Source organism: Apium graveolens, chromosome 2, assembly GCF_009905375.1.
Source record: "Apium graveolens cultivar Ventura chromosome 2, ASM990537v1, whole genome shotgun sequence".
In the NCBI taxonomy this organism is placed as follows: Eukaryota; Viridiplantae; Streptophyta; class Magnoliopsida; order Apiales; family Apiaceae; genus Apium; species Apium graveolens.
This window is the reverse complement of record NC_133648.1, coordinates 246,408,288-246,428,601: the sequence shown is the minus strand read 5'-3', so window position 1 is coordinate 246,428,601 and position 20,314 is coordinate 246,408,288. Positions and strand designations below refer to the sequence as shown.

Here is a 20,314-nt window from a genome sequence, read left to right as displayed (position 1 = left end):
ATCATCATCAATCATATAAGGCAAGTCAACAATCATCCTGATTTTAATTAGAAGAATCAGGAGTAACAATGGAACTGAGTTCAAGAATTCTGTCATGAGAGTATTTTGTGAAGAAAATGGGATTTTGCATGAGTTTTCAGCAGCAAGAACTCCATAACAAAATGGAGTAGTAGAAAGAAAGAACAAATCACTTATTGAAGCTGCAAGGACAATGCTTGAAGAATCTAAGTTACCAACATATTTCTGGGCTGAAGCTGTAAATACTGCATGCTACACTCAGAATATTTCTCTGGTTAATCAAGCAAAATGCATGACTCCCTATCAATTGTTCAAGAACAAGAAGCCAACTCTAAATTTTCTACATGTCTTTGGCTGCAAATGTTATATCTTGAGAAAGCAAACTGATCAGAATGGGAAGTTTGATGCTAAAACAGATGAAGGAATTTTTGTTGGATATGATGTTGGTAAAGCATACAGAGTCTATAATCTGAGAACCAACATTGTTGTGGAATCAATACATGTTGTGTTTGATGATAAAAAGATTGAAGAACTGCAAGATGGAAATTACCATGAGAGCCTCAAATTTGACAATGTGGAGATGGTTAGTGATGACAGTGATGATGAAAGTGATCAAAAAATAGTATCAAAGGATAATGCAGAAAAATCCACTACCAATGAAGCACAAAATTCAACATCTGTCGAGTTACAAAATGTTTCATCTGTCGGGAGATAATCTGCTTTATCCGTCAGGAGACAACCAGCTTCATCCGTCGATACTCAAAATTCACCATCCGTCGGGTCATGAAAAGAAGCTGAAAGTCAGAATAGATCACTTGCAGAAAGTTCCCCTTTCTCAAATCAAAGATCCATTAACTCAGGGGGAGTTTCTAATAATCAAAACTCAATCACACATCAAGACAACAATGAGGCCTCTTCATCTAGAGCTAATCTACCTCAACAAAGGAAATAGATAAAGGATCACCCCTTTGAGCTCATCATTGGTGATGTATCTTCTAAAGTTCAAACAAGGAGAGCAACTCAAGAAGAATGTCTATATAGCAGCTTCCTCTCTAAGGAAGAACCAAAGAAGGTAAAAGAAGCTTTGTTGGATCCTGATTGGATTTTAGCTATGCAGGAGGAGCTTAACCAATTTGAAAGGAATAAGGTATGGAAGCTGGTACCCAAGCCTAAAGGAAAGAATCCAATAGACACCAAATGGGTATTCAAAAACAAGATGGATGAAAATGGCATAGTAGTCAGAAACAAAGCTAGATTGGTTGCTAAGGGCTACTGTCAACAAGAAGGAATAGATTTTGATGAAACATTTTCTCCTGTTACAAGACTTGAAGCCATCAGAATCTTCTTAGCCTATGCAGCCCATGCCAATTTCAAGGTCTATCAAATGGATGTCAAAAGTGCCTTTCTAAATGGAGATTTGGAAGAGGAAGTCTATGTCAGTCAGCCTCCTGGTTTTGAAGATCCAAATTTTCCAGAATATGTTTACTATCTTTTGAAAGCACTTTATGGACTGAAGCAAGCAGCTAGAGCCTGGTATGACACTTTGTCAAAGTTCCTTTTAGAGAATCATTTCACAAGAGGTACTGTTGACAAAACCTTATTCTTTAAAAATGTTAATGACTCTAGTATACTTGTTCAAATTTATGTAGATGACATTATTTTTGGCTCTACAGATGAGAAACTTTGCAAAAAGTTTGCCAAATTGATGCAAAGTAAGTATGAAATGAGCATGATGGGAGAACTAACCTACTTTCTTGGTTTGCAAGTTAAGCAAGTTAGTGATGGAATATTCATTAGTCAAACTAAATGCATTTATGATCTTTTAAAGAAGTTTGATCTAATGGATTGCACATCTGCAAAAACTCCCATGGCCACTGCAACTAAGCTTGAATTAAACACTACTGAAAAGTCTATGGATATTTCAAGTTATAGGGGCATGTTTGGCTCACTTCTGTACGTAACAACTAGTAGGCCAGATATAATGTTTGCTACATGTCTGTGTGCTAGATTTCAGGCTGATCCTAGAGAATCTCATTTAGTAGCTATTAAGAGAATTTTCAGATATCTCAAGGGAACACCAAAACTTGGCATTTGGTACCCTAGAGATTCTGGTTTTGATCTAACTGGTTATTCAGATGCATATTATACAGGTTGTAGAATTGATAGAAAAAGTACAACAGGAACCTGTCAATTTCTAAGAAATAAGCTTGTGTCATGGTTCAATAAAAAGCAAAATTCAGTTTTACTTCTACAGCTGAAGCTGAGTATATTGCTGCTGGCAGTTGCTGCGCACGGATTTTATGGATGAGAAACCAATTGCTAGACTATGGTCTGCAAGTGGAAAGAATTCATATTTTCTGTGATAACACAAATACAATTGCCATCACTGAAAATCCAGTACAACATTCAAGAACGAAGCACATAGACATCAAGTACCACTTCATAAGGGAACATGTAATGAATGGTACTGTGGAACTATATTTTGTTCCAAGTGAAAAGCAACTTGCAGATATATTTACCAAGCCACTGGATGAATCCACCTTTTCAAGGTTGGTAAGTGAGTTAGGTATGCTAAATTACTCTTGAATCTTTATAGATAAAATCCACCTTTGCAAGTTGAAATGCAACCAGAAATTTAATTGGTTTTTCAGTCTTGGATGAAATTTTGTCTAAGTCAAAATTTACATCTCGACGGATGATCATTATCCATCGAGTTTGATCATCCGTCGGTATACATTTTGTTAATAAAATCAATTATTTTTCTGGAATATTTTATGTCTCGGCGGATAACTGATTTATCCTCATCCGTCGAATTGTCTTATTCTTAGCCGTTGATTCTCTGAACATTATCCATCGAGTATACTTACAGTTTGTAAGCATAACACGACGGATAATTGATGGAATTTTTACAGTTTATTTTTAAACGACTATTTTAGGAAATTCTTATTGGTTACTTTATTTTACTTTATTATTTTTGGCAGTTATTTTTTAGAGAGTATAAAAGCATAATTCATTTTCACTGCTTTTCTTTTATCATTCTCAAATCATCTGCTATAACTTCTCTCTTTCTCAAAAGCAATTATCATCTCTCTCTCTGCAATTTTTACTCTCTAATAATGGCACCAGTCGTAAAGATCATGTCTCAAACTGGATTTATCTACGAGAAGAATAACTTCAAAGCTTTAGTGAACAAGGGGATTCAGCAGTCTGGGGACTACCACAAGATGATGGATTTTGTGAAGAACTGCAAGCTCAACTATGCCATGCTGGAATAGCCCACCATTTACTGTGAGGTTGTTGAAGAAATGTGGATGACTGCAACATACAACTCAACTGATAAGACTATCACTTTCACTATTCAAGGTAAGTAATTCTGTGTTAATAGTGATATTGTCAAAGCATGTTTCAGAATTCCTGATAATACTGTAACTTCTCCACACACAGACACTTACATTGTTAATATGCTTAATTTCATGGGCTATGCACTCTCTACTTCCTAATTAAGTGAAATTAGGAGGCTGGGTCTTAGGAAAGAATGAAGTTATCTATGTGATGTAGTTACTAAGGTATTTTTTGGTAAAATTAGCAATTTTGATTCAGTTAATATCTCTATGCTCAACATGCTTTACATGCTAGTAACTGATAAATTTTACAACTTTAGTGATCTTGTCATATTTGAGTTGGGATTTAAGTTAGGGGAGTTAAATAAGAGGGGTAAAAATGTTTACTATGCTAGATTTTTAATGATGCTTGCTAACCACCTCTCTGAGGATATTGTGCTTGAGAACCCAACCAACAAATTAGATTGTTGGGTTCAAGAAAGAAGAATCATTGTAGATTTGAACAGGGCAAACCATCACAAAGAGGTGCCACTCTTCTATTTTCCTGTTATGGAGGCACCTCAGGTAAGTGAGGTAAGTTCAACTGTCTCTACTCTTCCAGCCTCACAAACTTCTATGCATTCTAGTGTAGTTATGACAACTGTGTCATTGACCCAACAGTTGCCTACCCAAGCTACCAAACCCAAAATTTCAAAAACAAAGACAAAGAAAGCCCCCCTCTGGTGTCTCTCAAATGATGCCAGTTGTAAAATCCACCAAACCAAAAGAGGGGAGTGTGAAAGTGGGTAAGAAAGGTGAGGGATAGGGTGAACATCAAAGAAACCCTAAGGATAAGGTTGGGGAGGTGAGTGTTTCCCAGCCTAGCCACACTGCAGTTTCCCAACAAACTGTAGTGCTTAATAAGGATATAAGCTCATTACTAGTTCCATCCTCCCAAAAGGATGTGACTATTGAACAAAGCTCTCAGCCAAGAGCACAGGCCAAAAGGGTAAGGGACACAAGCTCACCCCAAACTTACACTAGAAAGAATAAATCAAAGACCCTTGGGGATGCACAAGGTGAAAGAGATATGTCCTAAGTCCAATCATGTATGAGGATTTAGAAATAACTTTTATGTAATCTGTTTTAATTTCATTGATATTAATAAAAGACTTGTTTTGTTTTTATTGCGGGCTCTGTCTATTCAAATGTTTAAATAAGATATACCACATTTTAGAGTAAAGCTTTTTATGGATTGTGATGAGATCATAATAATGAGACCTAAAAGATGATAACTCTAAACTTAAATAGTTCATGGTCGTAGGATTACTAACTGGTAATTAATAATCCGCAAAGATCGGTACATACTATGCTTGCTTCATTATGAAGGATGTCTGTTCTCATAGACATTTGTGTGGTGACACTATAGCTAGTATGTAGGTGCTTATTATAGAATAAGTTCACTGAACATGACTCATACAGCTAAACAACTGATGGAGTTCACACACGTGTCAGCAGTTGTTCAAATAGTGATAGTTGTACAAATATCCTTAGACTTGAGGTCATTATAGTCATCTTGTGTACACTGAACTATGCTTTGGTTTAATTCTTAGTCTCAAGGGACAATTATAAGGGCTCTACTGGGTATAGGAATTTGTACACAAAGATAGTGTATGATCAATAAAGGATCTACCCCTTCCAGTGAAGGAAGAGAATGTTCAATGCTGATCCACTTATGCTAGTTCAGGAATCTCTGGCCAGAGTGAATGAAATTAAAAAGGAGTTTCTAATCTACATTAAATAGAACTAAGCATAGTGAATGGGAAAGCAAGTGATTAAATAAGACAGGCTTGACACAAGTTCCATGCCTTGTATTTAATCGTGACATTGCAGGATAGAAGGAATTGATTGTACTGTAACTACTCACTGAATAGGTTCTTGGTATTCTAAGCAGTAAATTCGTATTACCCGGATAGTCGCGATATGCTGAGAAGTATCCCTCACGATTTAGAATAAATATGATTAATTAATTAATCATATTTAATGAATTAGAGAATTTATATAAATAATGATAAAATAGTTTTATTATTATTTATTTCTACTACTGGCTTAATATTGAACCTACAGGGTCACACCATAAAAGAGAATGATTTAATGGTGGATGAATTAATTAATAATGGCTGATAATTATTTATTTATGAAATAAATAATTAATTGGCAAATTTAATAATTGATTAAATGAGATTTAATTGATTATAAATTAATTAAGAAAAGGTTCTTAATATTATTAATTAAGAATTTAATTTTTGGAAATTAAATCAAGTGAGAGAATTATTTCTAAAGAGTTTAGAAAAAGGATTAATAATTAAAAGGTGTTTTAATTATTAGTGAGAATAATAAAGGGTTAATAATAATAATATTTTATGAGAAAATTTTCAGCTGAAAATTTTACCTATAAATATACTATTATAGACCCTATTTTTGCCTCAACCAAAAAGGTTTACAAAACCCTAATTATCTCCATCTCCTCCTCCTTCATTACATCATTTTCTTGGTGGATACCGGTGGAGTGCTTCGCACTTGAGGAGCAGCTGCTAAGGATCTCCGTTCATCGTTTTTGGATCGCCATTAAAGACCTCCATCTTTCCATTAACGTAAAGCTTCTTAAGGTAAACATACTAAACTACGAATTAAATTTTATTTTTCACATGGATCCTGCGAAGGGTTTCGGTTTTTTTTTAAGATTTAAATTTACGTTTTCGCTGCGTTTATGTGCTAAAAACCCTTCACAAGGTTCACACACTGTGCAAACTGGTGATAAAGACACAGTCACTGCACCTTCTCAAAGTCTGGTTGATCTGGCTCCAATAAATGTGGAGTCACAGCCAAAATCTTTAATAATAGAAGCACCTGAAACACCAAATTCTCCCACACACTCCTTGGATGTTGACATGATAAACACATCACTTCCAAATTCTCCATCTTTAACTCTCTTGGAGAAGCCAAAAATCCAAACAAGTGAGCATCATCTTCTAGATGATTTGTTGGCTCACTTGCCATTTCTTTCTGAAACTGTTGAGACATCTGAGTTAAAATTCTCATCAATCTGCACAGAGTCCACAATAGTTTCCACTCCAAACTCATTCATTTTGATTCACTCGATGGATATTGTTCATCCGTCGAGTAGTGATTGTATCCCAACGGATAAGCTTAACAGCAGTTTTCCGTCGGAAAGTCAAACTGCTAACCCGACAGATATCCTTTATCTGTCGAGTGTCTCTGCACAGCTTCAAATTTCATCAATTATTACAAGTGCAGAAGACTTAGTGGTAGTGCAATCACTCCTAGGATTGAGGGAAGGGAGTGAAATGAGTGAGAGTCTGGGTTGCTCCCAGGAAAAAGAAGAGGAAAAGAGTGAACAAATGCAATCCATTTCTTCGGGATTGGCAAAAGTGAGTGTGATGAGTCCCACCTTAGATGGTGAAGGTGGGGGTGTGAGGGTGGGGAGCCAAGGTGAGACCTTGATGCAATAAAAGAGAGATCAAGAGAGAAATGTAGGTACAGGAGTAATAAGGATGGAAACCATTACAAGTGAGTCAATGAATGTCAATGATGCAGAAAGGGAAAGGCTATTTCAGCAAGAATATCAAGCTGTTATAGATTCCATTTCCCTAGATGCTGAGACTTTTACTCACCCTATGACAGCTTACCAAACTCTAGCTGTACAAGGCAATGAGGAGGTTGAAAGATTGCTGAACTTGGTGCATACTACACAATCTTTACAAAGAGCAAAGGATGCAATCACTGCTATGCCTTCCAACATTGGCAGTGATTTTGAACTGGATGAAGCTTCTTTTGGGGATGCTGATGGGGATGATGAGGAAGATATCATGGACATAGGGGGAGATGCGGTTGTTCCTGCCTGGATGCTTACAAAAGAATGTTCCTACTCACATCTCCAATCAACTCTATTCAAGCTAATTCATGACACCCAAGCAGCCATTCAGGCATCTTCCAATGCTAGCACAAAGAAGCTACTCACAGCATATCTTGAAGCACTCCAATTGCATAAAATTCAAGCCCTCCAATACAATCAGAGTGTGGATGCAATCAAGCAGAAAATTTCTGAAGTCAAGCAAGATGTTATAGAAAGGATGGATGTTAGACTCCCTGCAACCACCATGACTGAAATTGCTCAAAAACTAAGGAAGGAGGCTGATCTCAATATTAAAGTTGAGGCCATGGACTCAAGACTATCTGCTGTAGAGAAGGCAATGGCCAAGATACTAAACAATCAAGAAGCTCAGACTGCACTACTCCGACAATTGGTGGTTGCTCAACTCCCTCCCATACAACTTGATGATAACAAAAAGGGGGAGAAATGATCAAGTGAGGGGGAGAAACAACTCAATATTCAAGTTAGCAAAGTAATTGTGCCTACAATTACTTTCACCAAGCCACCAACTAAGGACATCATTGATCTGATTAATGAAGCAGCAGCCACATTGAGAGCAGCTGAAAAGAAACAGTTGAGCCCAATCAATTGGGAGAAAATTGATGAGGATGTACAAAAGAGGTTTGGGTTAGTAAAGAAGCCAGAAAAATCAGCCATTCATCACTCTCAAGTCAGGCAAATCTCTGTGAATGAAATGAGCATGAATAATCTGGAAAAAGGACAGCCATCCTGCATCAAATCTCCAAAGGCTAAGCTAATTTTGAAGCCAAAGGTGAACTATCCAAAATATTCACTAAAGAACCCCTTGGATACAGTATATGAGACACCAAAGCCTGATGAAAAGAAGCTGTTGGCCAAGTCTATAGCATTCTACAAGGATCTAGCTGATTCAGCATTGAAAAGAAGAATTGCTAAAGTTTTCAGGAATGGTAAGGAAATTTGTGTGGTGGCTGGACACCCTCAATTTGCTGAAGCAAAGAGAGAATAAAAGGCAAGATTGAAGCAAGAAAAGAAGCAAGCTGCTCTAGATGCTAAAAAGGTCAAACAAAAGAAGGAGCAAGATGCTATCTTGGCCAAGTTACAAGCTGTGAAACCCACACAACAATTTTTTGCACAACCATCTGAAATTGTTGAATCTCAAGCTCAAGTAATGCAAAATGAACCTCCACAGACAAAGAAGCCAAGGTACAAGCAAAGAATCAAGAGAAAATTGGATTTCATCGATGAGGAGATGGAAGGGTACTTTCCCAAAGAGTCTATTTCTACAACAACTCAAACATCCATGCCCTTTGTGGCACATGAAGAATTCAAGATAGATCCATCCAAGAATTTCCATGGTGAACCTATCATTCCAAAGGATGAACCAATAGACTGGGATAGTCTACCAATACCTGAACTCAATCTACCTCACTTCATGAAGCCAAAGAAGACAAAAACCAGGCCAGTTAAGAAAGTGAAGCCCTCAACTTTCAGATCCAAGTCCCTAACCAAAGCTCAAACCAAATTCAACAAGGGAGACATCATGTACATCTGTGACATCAAGGAATTCTCAAATTTAAACCTCTATCTAGATGAACTGGAAGAAGTTAGAGGGATTGATGCTTACAGGAATCTACCTGAAAGGTTAGTATTCAAGTATAAGGGAGGAAAAGAGATACAGTGGCCACTTCACATGATCCTTCAAGAAAGCCAATCTGTGTTGATAAAGGTTTATTCATCCTTCAAGAAGAACTTTGGATTCAATGTGACAGCTAGAAGACTTGTTATAAAGAAAATTGAAGAACTGAGGAGTATTAGAGCCAAAGATGCAATCCCAAATATTCTAACTATTCCGTACAGAGGGAGTAGAGTGCATCTAAGGCCCTACTGGCTGATGGAATTCATGGATGATAAAGTAGTTAGAAGATTCTTCAGATTAGAAGACCAATTGAGCATCTCTAGCAATGAGACTCTTTTGGAAATCCAAGAAATACTAAATCTCTTAGAATCTGATGAACTGGAATTCCACATACAGCTCCAAAATCAGATAGAAGAAAACAACATAATGCTTGGAAAGAGATCCAGATCTTCAATGAAATAGATTAATCTGCTCAGGCTAGAGGAGCACCTTGAAAATGACTGTGAGTAAATCTTTGTACATTTTGTTAATTGCAGCACTTTACAGTTTTATCTACTTCCATTTAAATTTGTATTTTTAGGGTGTTTTGTTATCATCAAGTTTCTCTTAATTTATGGCTACAATTCTAGTAGACATAAATTGGGGGGGATTGTTGTGTATATGTTGTGAACTTGATGATTTCATTAATAAAACACCTTAGTAGATTTAACTTAGTGAAATATGTAGCACTCGACGAATAATCAAATATAGTCCCGACGGATGACTCAATATAGTCCCGACGGATGATGATTTGACATCCATCGAGTGAGTAGCTTATGTAACAATAAGTCATGTAGCACATTTCTGCAAACACCTTTGTATAGATTCTTTAGTAGCATACAAGTCATGTTGACTTTAATTAGATATGAAGAATAGGTTGATTAATTGTACATAGATGATGTCTTGTAATTCTGCATAAATGAAATGAAGTCAAGTGCCAAATAGCTACCCGGCGGATGATCAACAAAGCTACCCGACGGATGATTAACAAGGCAACCCGACGGATGATCATGTAACCGACGGATAATCAATTCAAACATCTGTTGACAGTGACAACACATTCACATATGTCATGTGTATGCAAAAGGAATGTGGAAGCCTATTCAACTGGGTTTTTGAGAACAAAGAAGCATTGCCATTTCCATGCTATTATGAAGATATTCAAAGATGCTGGAATAAAGTAATAAAGTAGCATAGTATTAGACTTGATAGGTTTTGTTTTATTATCTTGTCTTATTACTGTGTAATATTGGTGATATATAAACCAAGAGTAGCAATTAGAACAACAATAAGATTAAGCAAGTATTTTTCTCAGAGAAACATTTGTTAGCTATATCCTTAGCATTTCTCTGTAAGTTTAGTTGTTCTTATTTGTAAGCAGCTGTGAGCTATTCAAGCTTCACAGAGTTCTCTTGATATATATATATATATATATATATCTGGTGGATACATTCAAATCCACCAGAAAGTTCTAAAGACTTGCGTTTTATTACTTTATGTTTTGATTCATATTTAACTTGTTATTTCGCACTTTGAAAATCAAAACACTGTCATATATATATATATATATATATATATATATATATATATATATATATATATATATATCGTAAGTTAGAATATTTTATAATTCATAAAAAAATTCAAGAATTCCATTCAACCCCCCTTCCGTAATTCTTGTTGCATTGTTAGGGACTTACAGACTACCAAAGGTACCGCAGACGAAGGTACTTTGTGTACTCAGGAACTTGTGAATTATGTGTATACCCAAAAATGGGACACATAGCCCAAATGAGGCAAGGGTGATAACCGGGATACGAAGGTGTCGTCCTTCTACTAGTAGAAAAGGTTACTATTTCTGTAGTACGACTGATCATCGCATGTGGTGGCTCCAACGAATGTCCTATTCTTCCAATTGGAATTGTAATGCAATATCGTAACCCAAGCCTAGGTGCTGGGTTTACTATTAAGGTATTCGCAAGATAATAAAATCCACTAAAGGATTATTTTCATAAGAAGGTGTGTATCACCAAGGAAAACTATTTTCGAACAAAACGTAATTATCATATATGATGTTTTACGTGAGTTTATCATACAGTCATTTTCATACTGTACATTATTATGTTGGGCATTATAGCTCACTCTTGCTTTCTTTTAAATGACACAACATAACAGATAACCAGCATGCCGGTGTGGGACTTAGTCGCTTGCAGTCATGGGGAGAATCCCTGGAAGCTTTGTCTCAGGTGTGCCAGAGTATCAGATAGGTATAAGATATCAGTCGTAATTATTGTAACTTCATGTAGAGGTTATGAATAATTGTTTAAGATCCTGTAAAGTACATTTGAGTTTTAATAACAGATGATACTTGTTGTACGTCATTTCTAAGGCTATAACTTGTGAGTGTGTGAGATTGGGGGTTTGTGATATGGAATTATTGGATTATTGAGTTAATGCAGGTTACACATGATTGAAGGATTGCGTGACGACCCAGATTCTTGACCCCGGATTTGGGGGCGTTATATCTGGCACATAACGTACATTCTTCAAAGTCAGATTCTACCCAGAGGTCATCTTCAGGATCACCGTGCCTTCATCCTCAATGGTACAAGTTGTTGAATTCCCCATGTAGAGCTTCTCACCAGCATCAGAAGCTTTGAGGCTAGAGAAAATCACCTTGTCTGAGAAAACATGCCTAGTAGCACCAGTATCAATCCACAATTCACGCGGATTAGAACCGACCAGGTTCACTTCAGAGACCGTAGCACAAAGGTCTATATCACCCATCTCCTTGGAGATATTATCAACCATGTTTGAAACTTTCTTCTTGTTGGGCTTCTTGGGCTTCTTGCAGTCAGAAGACCTATGACCAAACTTATTACAGTTGTAGCACTTCCCTTGAAATTTCAACTTCAAAATCCCTCCCTTGGGTGCCAGCTTTGCCCCTTTACCAGAACTAGTCTTCTTGGGCTTGGAGCTTTGAGCATGCTCCACCATGTTTGCCTTCTCAGTGGCAACATTAACTTTCTTCTTGGACCCTCTGTTGTCTTCTTCAATACGAAGTCTAACAATAAATCCTCCATAGACATCTTCTTTCGCTTGTGCTTAAGATAGTTCTTGAAATCTTTCCATCCAGGTGGAAGCTTATCAATAACAACAGCAACTTGAAAAGACTCACTTATGACCATTCCCTCAGCATGAATGTCATGAATGATCACCTGCAATTCCTGCACCTGACTGACCACAGTCTTAGAGTCTGCCATCTTATAATCAAGAAAGCAGCCAACAATCCACTTCTTTGCCCCAGCGTCCTCGGTTTTATACTTATGGTCAAGTGACTCCCATAAGGCCTTAGCTGCTAGCTTCGTGCTGTACACGTTATACAACGAGTCAGACAAACAATTTAGCACATAGTTCTAATAGATGTAGTCGGAGTGCTTCCAAGCATCAGCAGCATACACAGTCTGCACGTTACTCTCAGCAGTGAGCAATGGTGGTTCTTCCTTAAGGAAGCGATCCATATGCAACGTGGTCAGATAAAAGTGCATCTTTTGTTGTCAATGTTTGAAGTTCGTTCCGTTGAACTTCTCAGGTTTTTTAGCATGTGCAGCAGGCACAGTTGGCATAACAGGTGCAGCAGGCACCACAGGTTCAGCAGGCACCACAGGTGTGACAGTTGGAACATGCATCTGTGCTACAGGTGTAGGCACCGCATGTACGTTCGACGGAACGTATCCTGTCGATGTCTATCCAAAGGGTACATTGAACTGCCCAACGATAGTGTGTCCCATAGGCACATGCCCCGAATGCAGATGTCCAACAGTCGGCTGACCTCCATCAGATGCTACGATCTGTGCGTTAGGGTTAGGCGGCTGCTGGTGACCCCCATCATGTATTACAACCTGTGTGTTGGGATCAACCATCACGTTTCCAGTGTTAATCACAGTTTGGTTCTCCATCGATCTGTTACTCAACAAAACAAGTAGATACAGATGTATCAGTCACAGATGTATAAAATAAATAGCTTTAAGATTATGAATACAATCTGCGATTAATACATATAAATCAAACAAGTGTGTGTGTGAGTAAACGAAATCAAACAGAGAAAGAAAAGATATAAACAGAAGAGAGATCCTCGAGTCCAATTGAAACTGTCTCCTTAAAGCTATTTCTCCCTCTCCGTATGTGCGAGTCGATAGCCTCCCAGGATAAAACGAGGTAGCGGCGGCGTTACGGATAACTAGCACCTTCAGCGAGCTTGAACGGGCACGAAACTATCACCGACCGAGAGAGAGAGGTAGGGTTTGTGTTTAGGAGGACGGGTGTATATATTGAGTGAGTTAACCCTAAACCCTATAGCGAAAATATACAGGCTTAGAGAAACGTGTGCACTACTTCTCTTATTTAATTAACGCGTTAATTAAATTTAATTCGAGAGTCAATTATTATCCGTAATTGAATCGAATTATAACTTTCAAATCAATTCATATTTATATTTATAAAAATAAATACCGAATAATGATTATTTATTTAAGAGCCCAGTGGAAATTAAATTAGCAAAACTAGTCCGTGATTATTCGGGCCAATTTTCTGCTACATTCGTGTCCACGCGTCGCACACACGGGCAAGCCCGAAGGCTTCGCAAGCCTCGGATTGCCCCTCGAAATCCCACAATTTTCACCCCCCCTGCGCGCGCACGTAGGAGATGGAGCAACACCTTACTAATACTTTTAAACATTACTAAAGTGTTGTCCTATATAAAACAATGGAAACCCCTTTTCCATTTCAATGTGGGATACAAGTTTTCCTTTCTACATTTTCACCTTCAAGGGACCAACTTTAGATGATCACATCTCATTCATCCCCTAACCATTTTGAGTGTTTCAAAGTGCCTCGGAAAGCTCTCACGGAGGAAAACATACTCCAAGCGTCACCCACTCAAGAACGGCTCAAAATGACTTGACAATGTGGGGCTCAATACCCACATTTTCCAACAATAACAAGGAGTTATTATCTAAGATAGGTTGTGTAGGTACACATATTTTTTGAGGTGGTAACCCGGAGTTACAGACAAAGATAAATATTTGTGCGGTTGTAAATGCTTCTCCGCCGACGAAAGTAACAAGGTTATTTTAAGCGAAAATCTCGAGTCCGGGAAAGGAGCTCGGGGACTGGAGTAGGGGTCTGTGAATCTATTAGAGGTCGCGCCATCGCGAACCATGAATAAATCACCGTGTGGTATTTTCTTTCCTTCTCTTTTATTTCTACATTTATAATCTGCTTAACTACTTGGTAAAATATTTTAAAACAAGATAAATATTTTTAAAATGCCATAATAATTTTTAAATTGGTAATTAAGATATTCAACCCCCCCTTCTAGCTTAAAATATCCCTTTTACGGGACCTAACAAATTATTTCTCGTATTGTTGTTGATAAAATTGTTGCTCAAAATATTGTTGACCATTATATGAAAAATTTTGAACACCATTTTCCATGTAAGAGAAATATGGTTGATCCACCCATTCTTGATCCAATGTATTAGAGTACTACTTGTACCCATATTCATCTTCAAAAGAATTCATCTGTTCCAAGTAAACATTTTGAGAATTGTAAATATTGTATGAGCATTCATACCCATAGTAACCTTGTACACTATAAATCAGACCAATATTGTAAGTTTCAAGGGCCACTTATGACATCACATTGATACTCATTCGACGTATAGTGGGCTCTGTAGCATTTAGTGAGGCAATTTCTTGGGTATGTGCCTCAACTTGGGAAGAGAGGAATGCAAAGCATCAAATTCATCTATTGTAAACATGTAATTACTCAACAAAGCTTTGTAAAGTTCGAAAAGTGAGGACACTCGGGTTAGGAAAGTAAATATTATCCTACCCTAAGTGACAATTGTGATTTCCTGGTCAATAAGAAAAGGTTTTAAAGGCAAGTAACTCTGCCATATCTTGTAAAGTGGTTTATGATATAAAATGTTAAAGGAAATGATAAAGATGATATGATATTGTTATCCCTGAAACTCGAATACCCTTATTACTAGCCTGTTCTTTATTTACTTGCCATGATTATTTCAATATCATGTTCATTTCAATTATACCTCTGTAACTCTGATATTTATGTTTTGATAATACATACAAGTGTTAGGAATTTGTTCATATATTCATAATGTACAAGTTGGGGGAGATTGCTAGATATAAATTGGTGATATCAGAGTTTACCATCAATACTTTGTCAACATAAGGATATCAGTATTTATCACTATATTATATCAGATAGAATGAGATGATATCAATGTTTGTTATCAGAGTTTATACATGTCAGTATCTGTCAAGGTTGGATTTGAGGAGAAAATTGATTATGTTACAAGGAGATAATATTTGCAGAGATATGTCGGTATAAGACTTTAGTAATTGTAGAAATTAATTATAAGATATGTAATGTATTTCTATATTCATGTTTATCATAATATTTAGATTGACTTATAGGTGTGCAGTATATAAGCACAGATTACGTTTACACTATATGTGTTATGTATCATTATATCATTCGTGTAACCTAGCAGCTCTCAAGAATATATGTTCATCCTTTGAGAGAATACTTTGTAATCTACTACCAGTTTTATAATCAATACAAAAAAATGTTTGTCGTATCACTGTGTTTGATTTCGATTGATTGTTATTACTGTATTCACCCCCATCCACAGTATATGTAAAGGCCTAATAATTTTGACTCTGTCGATTAGTTTTTATAATAATTGATATTTATTAATATATAGGGAAATTCTCATTGGTGCCCTTCTGTAATTGGCTTTTCCAAATTGTGTCATTTTATATTTTAGATTTACGAGTGGCACCCTCAAAGTAAGTGATTACGTTACAGATGCCCTTCCGTTAGTTAAAACGTTATGAAACGTTAAAAAACAAACAAATAAGCCTTAAAAACACATTTTTATGAAAATTGAACAAATAAAACTACAATTACATACAACCTAACTCAAAACTTCACAAAATAAATATGTCCTTCAAAGAACTGGTGAAAACACAAAACTTTGGGTGAAGGAGGATAATTTAAAATTGGTTGGTAATTGAAGTTTGGGGGTGACGGCGGAGACTATTACCAGCTGTGGTTGTTGCGACAGCGGTGGCAGATTGTTTCTAGGGAAGTGCAGGTAGGAGGGGATTGAGGTGTTGATTGTGGGTGTGTGTGCAGGTGTTGATTGCAGGGGCGTGTGTGGATGTTGGAGATGTGTGTGCGTAGCGTGTTTGTATTGTAGTGTGTATATGTTTGTATTGTAATGGAAGAAGAGATGAGAGAAATAAAGGGAGAGAGGGAGAAGGCCAGGGGAGAGAAAAAACAAGGAGATGGTGGTAGAGAAAGTCACGGTGGAGAGAGAGATGAGAACGTGAGAGAGATTAAAGGAAGGAGGAGAGAGCTCGGGTTGAGAGATAGAGAGACTGTTGGGAGAGATTATATTGTAAATGTAGTTTTTTAATTAAAAAATTATATGAAAATTAAAAAAAATGTACTAATTTAACGTTACATAAACGTTTTCACTAACATAAGGGTATTAGTAAAAGGGTATTAGTAGAGTAAGCACTTACTTTAGGGGTGTCGGTCGTAAGTCCAAAACATAAAATATCACCATTTGGAAAAGCCAATTACAGAAGGGCACCAATGAGAATTTCCCTAATATATATCGAAAAAAATATATATTAAAGAGATTGCAATCTTAATAATTATAATATTTATAATAACAATTATAATCTTAATTTAATTGATTGCATGTGTTGTTTAGAACTAAGAAAAAAAAGAACACAAATTCTAAATTTAAATATTTTTATTGTGAGGATTGGAAACTTAAAATTTTAGGTAGATAACCTAAATAGAAACTATTTTTAATATTGTTTTTAGAGGATTCGAACTTTAGTTTGTTACAGAAGAGACAAAATTGAGAATTCTTTAATATAAATCTAAAAGCTGTCATTCATGTAACGAAGATCTAACGATTGATATTCTTTTGATGGGTGAACCAAACGACGAACAAATATACCATGTTTTATTTATTACTAGTTTAAATCTCGTGTGATGTACGGGTTCCCATTAATATTTAAAAATTTTATTTATCCCGTCATATCATAATTTTAAAATATTTATATAAATATATAATAATTATAAATTTATAATTAAAATTATAAGATAACATGTGGTCGTAGTTTAGTAGAATAAGTATACTATATCTAGTAATTTAAAAATTTAGTAATGTACCGGATACATAACAGTATTTATTTATTTATTAGCAATATGATAAATAAATTGTCGTCGTAGTTAGTAGAACAAGTAAACTATGTCATGTGGTTTAACAATTTAATAGTTTAACTGATATATAACGGTATTTATTTATTAATTTAATAACAAAAAATATTAATCAATTTATACATGATTGATGATCCAGGTTATTAGTACAGCATGGTTAGAGATCCAGTAGGTAGAATAGATAATCAGAATTGAGGATATAATAATAAGACGTAGTAGAGGGCAGGGGTGAGTTACGGCAAGGAGACACAAATGACAAACCCTAAAGAAGTAAGAAGAATAGGGTGGCACACCAAAAAGGAGAAGCAAGAGCTGTTTGAGGCATTAGAGAAGGAGATCGATGCTGTTAAATCCAGGCGAATCTTCAAACATATATGTCGAAAGGAAGAATTCAATGATGTGGATGTTCCGCTAATTCATATGTTTGTTTTTCCCTTCCTAAATCTTGATATACATATGTAAATTGTAGTGTTGATTTTTATTTATTTATTTTTGTTTGTTATTGTCATGTATGCTGGTTAATCACTATTTTTAGCTTAAAATTTTGGCTATTTGATTTCTAGGTCAAAATTGGATTTACATAGCGGCCGTTGATTTTGATTTTAGAAGAGCTTGCTATCAAATATAAGGCTTTTTTACAATTCTTGCATAGAGTTGTGATTATTAGATGTGTGCTATCAAATTACACTACTTTTGTTATTTGTAACATGTCTAAGCCTACTTGGTAGATGTTCATACTACAAAGAATGCCTTTTGGGATTTTCCTAGACCGAGTTATTTCTTATACTAATTTGATGCAATGGAGCTCTTCGCTGCCCCTATTTGCCTTACAACTAATACTCAGGCATCTTGTTGAGACTTCTTTTACTACTTTTATTATAAAAAATTATATATAACTCAAGTGGTGTATCACATGCTCCATTCCCAGCAGCGTATCATAATAACCAGGCTTCTGCTTTTCTTATGGCTGCGCAGCTCTCCTCTATTACCTGCCATGTTTCTTTTTGCTGCATTCCGTTCAATTATCTATTCATTTCTTTGTAATTTTTTTAATTTGATCTTTTTGCAGGCCAAAAACGTTGACATCTCTTATTAGTGTTGGCTATGCCTCTCACTTAGCCCCTATCGGACACTCGGATTCATCCAGGTAACATTTTTTTTTCTTCAATATACGTCTGATTCTTTTCCGTTTCTCACAAATTATCACCTGATGTGTTTTTTCTGCAGCCAAAGTTCAAACAACTCTACTCTTGAAGATTGGTCAGATTTCTTTGGTGAAGATGCACGCTTATGTTTCAATCGAATTTTCTCTTATTTTACTTCTTCATCAGATATGAATATTCGTGAGCTATATGTGTATAGGCAATCTCTTTGCCATGCTCACTTTGCGGTGTTAAGTTACAATGAACATCATGTAAGCTCCCTCTCCCTCTTCCTCTCCAATTTTATTCCCTGAGTATAGTGTTTTTGCTGATCCAGTTGCCTTTATTATCTAATACTAGGGTGCTGAATACGAGCTTGTTGCCCCTATTGTTAGTTATATCTTCCCTTCCAGGGAACTGGGCTTCATTTCTTATGTTAATTTCTTTGCTAAGCCTAAGAACAGTGAATCTTCTCCTGACCTCTTTTTTGCCAAGATGGTGGCATGTGGTTATCAAGCTAATGAAGTCCTCGAGTGCTGTATCTTGGAACCTCGTCCTTCTCCAGGTAGAATCCTGTGCAGAAGCAACTACTAGTACTTGTCTAATTTTTTTGTTAAATTGAGTAATGTTTATCTTTTGTTCTTCCTTGCAGTTGCCATGACTTTTGATTTTGTTACATTTTGGCTTCCTCCGGGAGAACACCCCGATCCATGCAGTTTGAAGTTTGGTGGTTACATTTGATTGTTCTCATCATGTCATTTGAGGAAATCAAAGTCCGCTCCCTTTAAACACCCAACTTGAAAGTCTCCTCCTTGGATTGGTGTTTGCTGTAGTGGTGTAGTTATAGGAAAGTCTTCCTCCTTGGTTTGGTGCACTTCATACAGTTGTGTGTGTGTGTAATTCTGACGTCTTAAAACTACTTTTCATAAAATTGTCACAGGTGTCTGGGCCTATAACAGGTGAAGTGAATAAGATATTACATAGTCAAGTTGATAATATTTTGACCGATAATTAAGACATATTATTTTTATTCAAAATACACTTTCAAGAGAATAAGATATATTTTCTACTGGTATAAGTTTTGAAATTTATTTAATTATATATTAAATATAATTTGCGGTTAAAAAAATTTGATCATTAATTAGTTAAAATATGACATATAATATGTGATAGAGGAGTGTCAAAATATTTTACTTGAAACTGCTTGCGCGTGAGAATTTAATAACCACCAGATTGGTTCGAAAAACTTTGCATTTTCAATGATACAAAACTCTTAGCTAAATTATTAATGTGAAGTCTAGGTGGTAATATTTAAAAATTATGTAAAATTTGAAGTATTCCAACCCTTAGCAAAAATTATAGATAATCATATTTTGTTTGCTAAATTTGTCGAACTCTAAATTCCTTAGAGCATCTTCAATGGTAATTAGAATAATTGTTAGTTAAAATATGATAAATCAAGAATTATGTAAAATTTTACCTAAGGGGAAGGGGAAACACTCCAATAATATTATGTATAATTATGATAGCAAAATTACCTATAAGAGATTTATTAGTTCAACAAATATAGTCAACCAAATGTGATTATCTATATTTTTTTGCCAAGAGCAATTATGGTTGAAGTGCTTGAAATTTTACATAATTTCTAAATATTGCCACTTAGGTGCCACATAGATTTCATGATAATTTAGCTAAGAATTTTGCATCATTGGATATGCTATTATATATAATTTTGATATCATATTTATACATAATGCTATTGTTGTCTTCGTCCTTCCCTTTAGCTAAAATTTTTTATAATCATCAATTTATCAAGTTTTAGCTGAGAGTTGTACTAATTCCCATATACCCATATTACCAACTTAGTTGGGCCGAACGATTAACCTCCTTTGT

The 20,314-nt window shown here is 35.8% G+C and overlaps 1 protein-coding gene across 2 annotated transcripts; it reads left to right on the top strand.

Annotated features, from left to right (window-relative positions):
* The first annotated feature begins 17,420 nt into the window (after positions 1–17,420).
* LOC141706231 (uncharacterized) lies at positions 17,421–19,451 on the top strand. 2 transcript variants are annotated; one of them, XM_074509042.1, is made up of 5 exons: positions 17,421–17,701; positions 18,349–18,426; positions 18,507–18,693; positions 18,917–18,986; positions 19,074–19,451. In XM_074509042.1, exons 1-5 carry the CDS (start codon positions 17,532–17,534, stop codon positions 19,160–19,162), a joined length of 594 nt encoding a protein of 197 aa, XP_074365143.1. In that variant the 5' UTR covers positions 17,421–17,531; the 3' UTR covers positions 19,163–19,451. The 2 variants fall into 2 exon arrangements, with proteins under 2 accessions (XP_074365143.1, XP_074365142.1); XM_074509041.1 differs by having other exon boundaries at positions 18,782–18,986.
* The last annotated feature ends 863 nt before the right edge of the window (positions 19,452–20,314 follow it).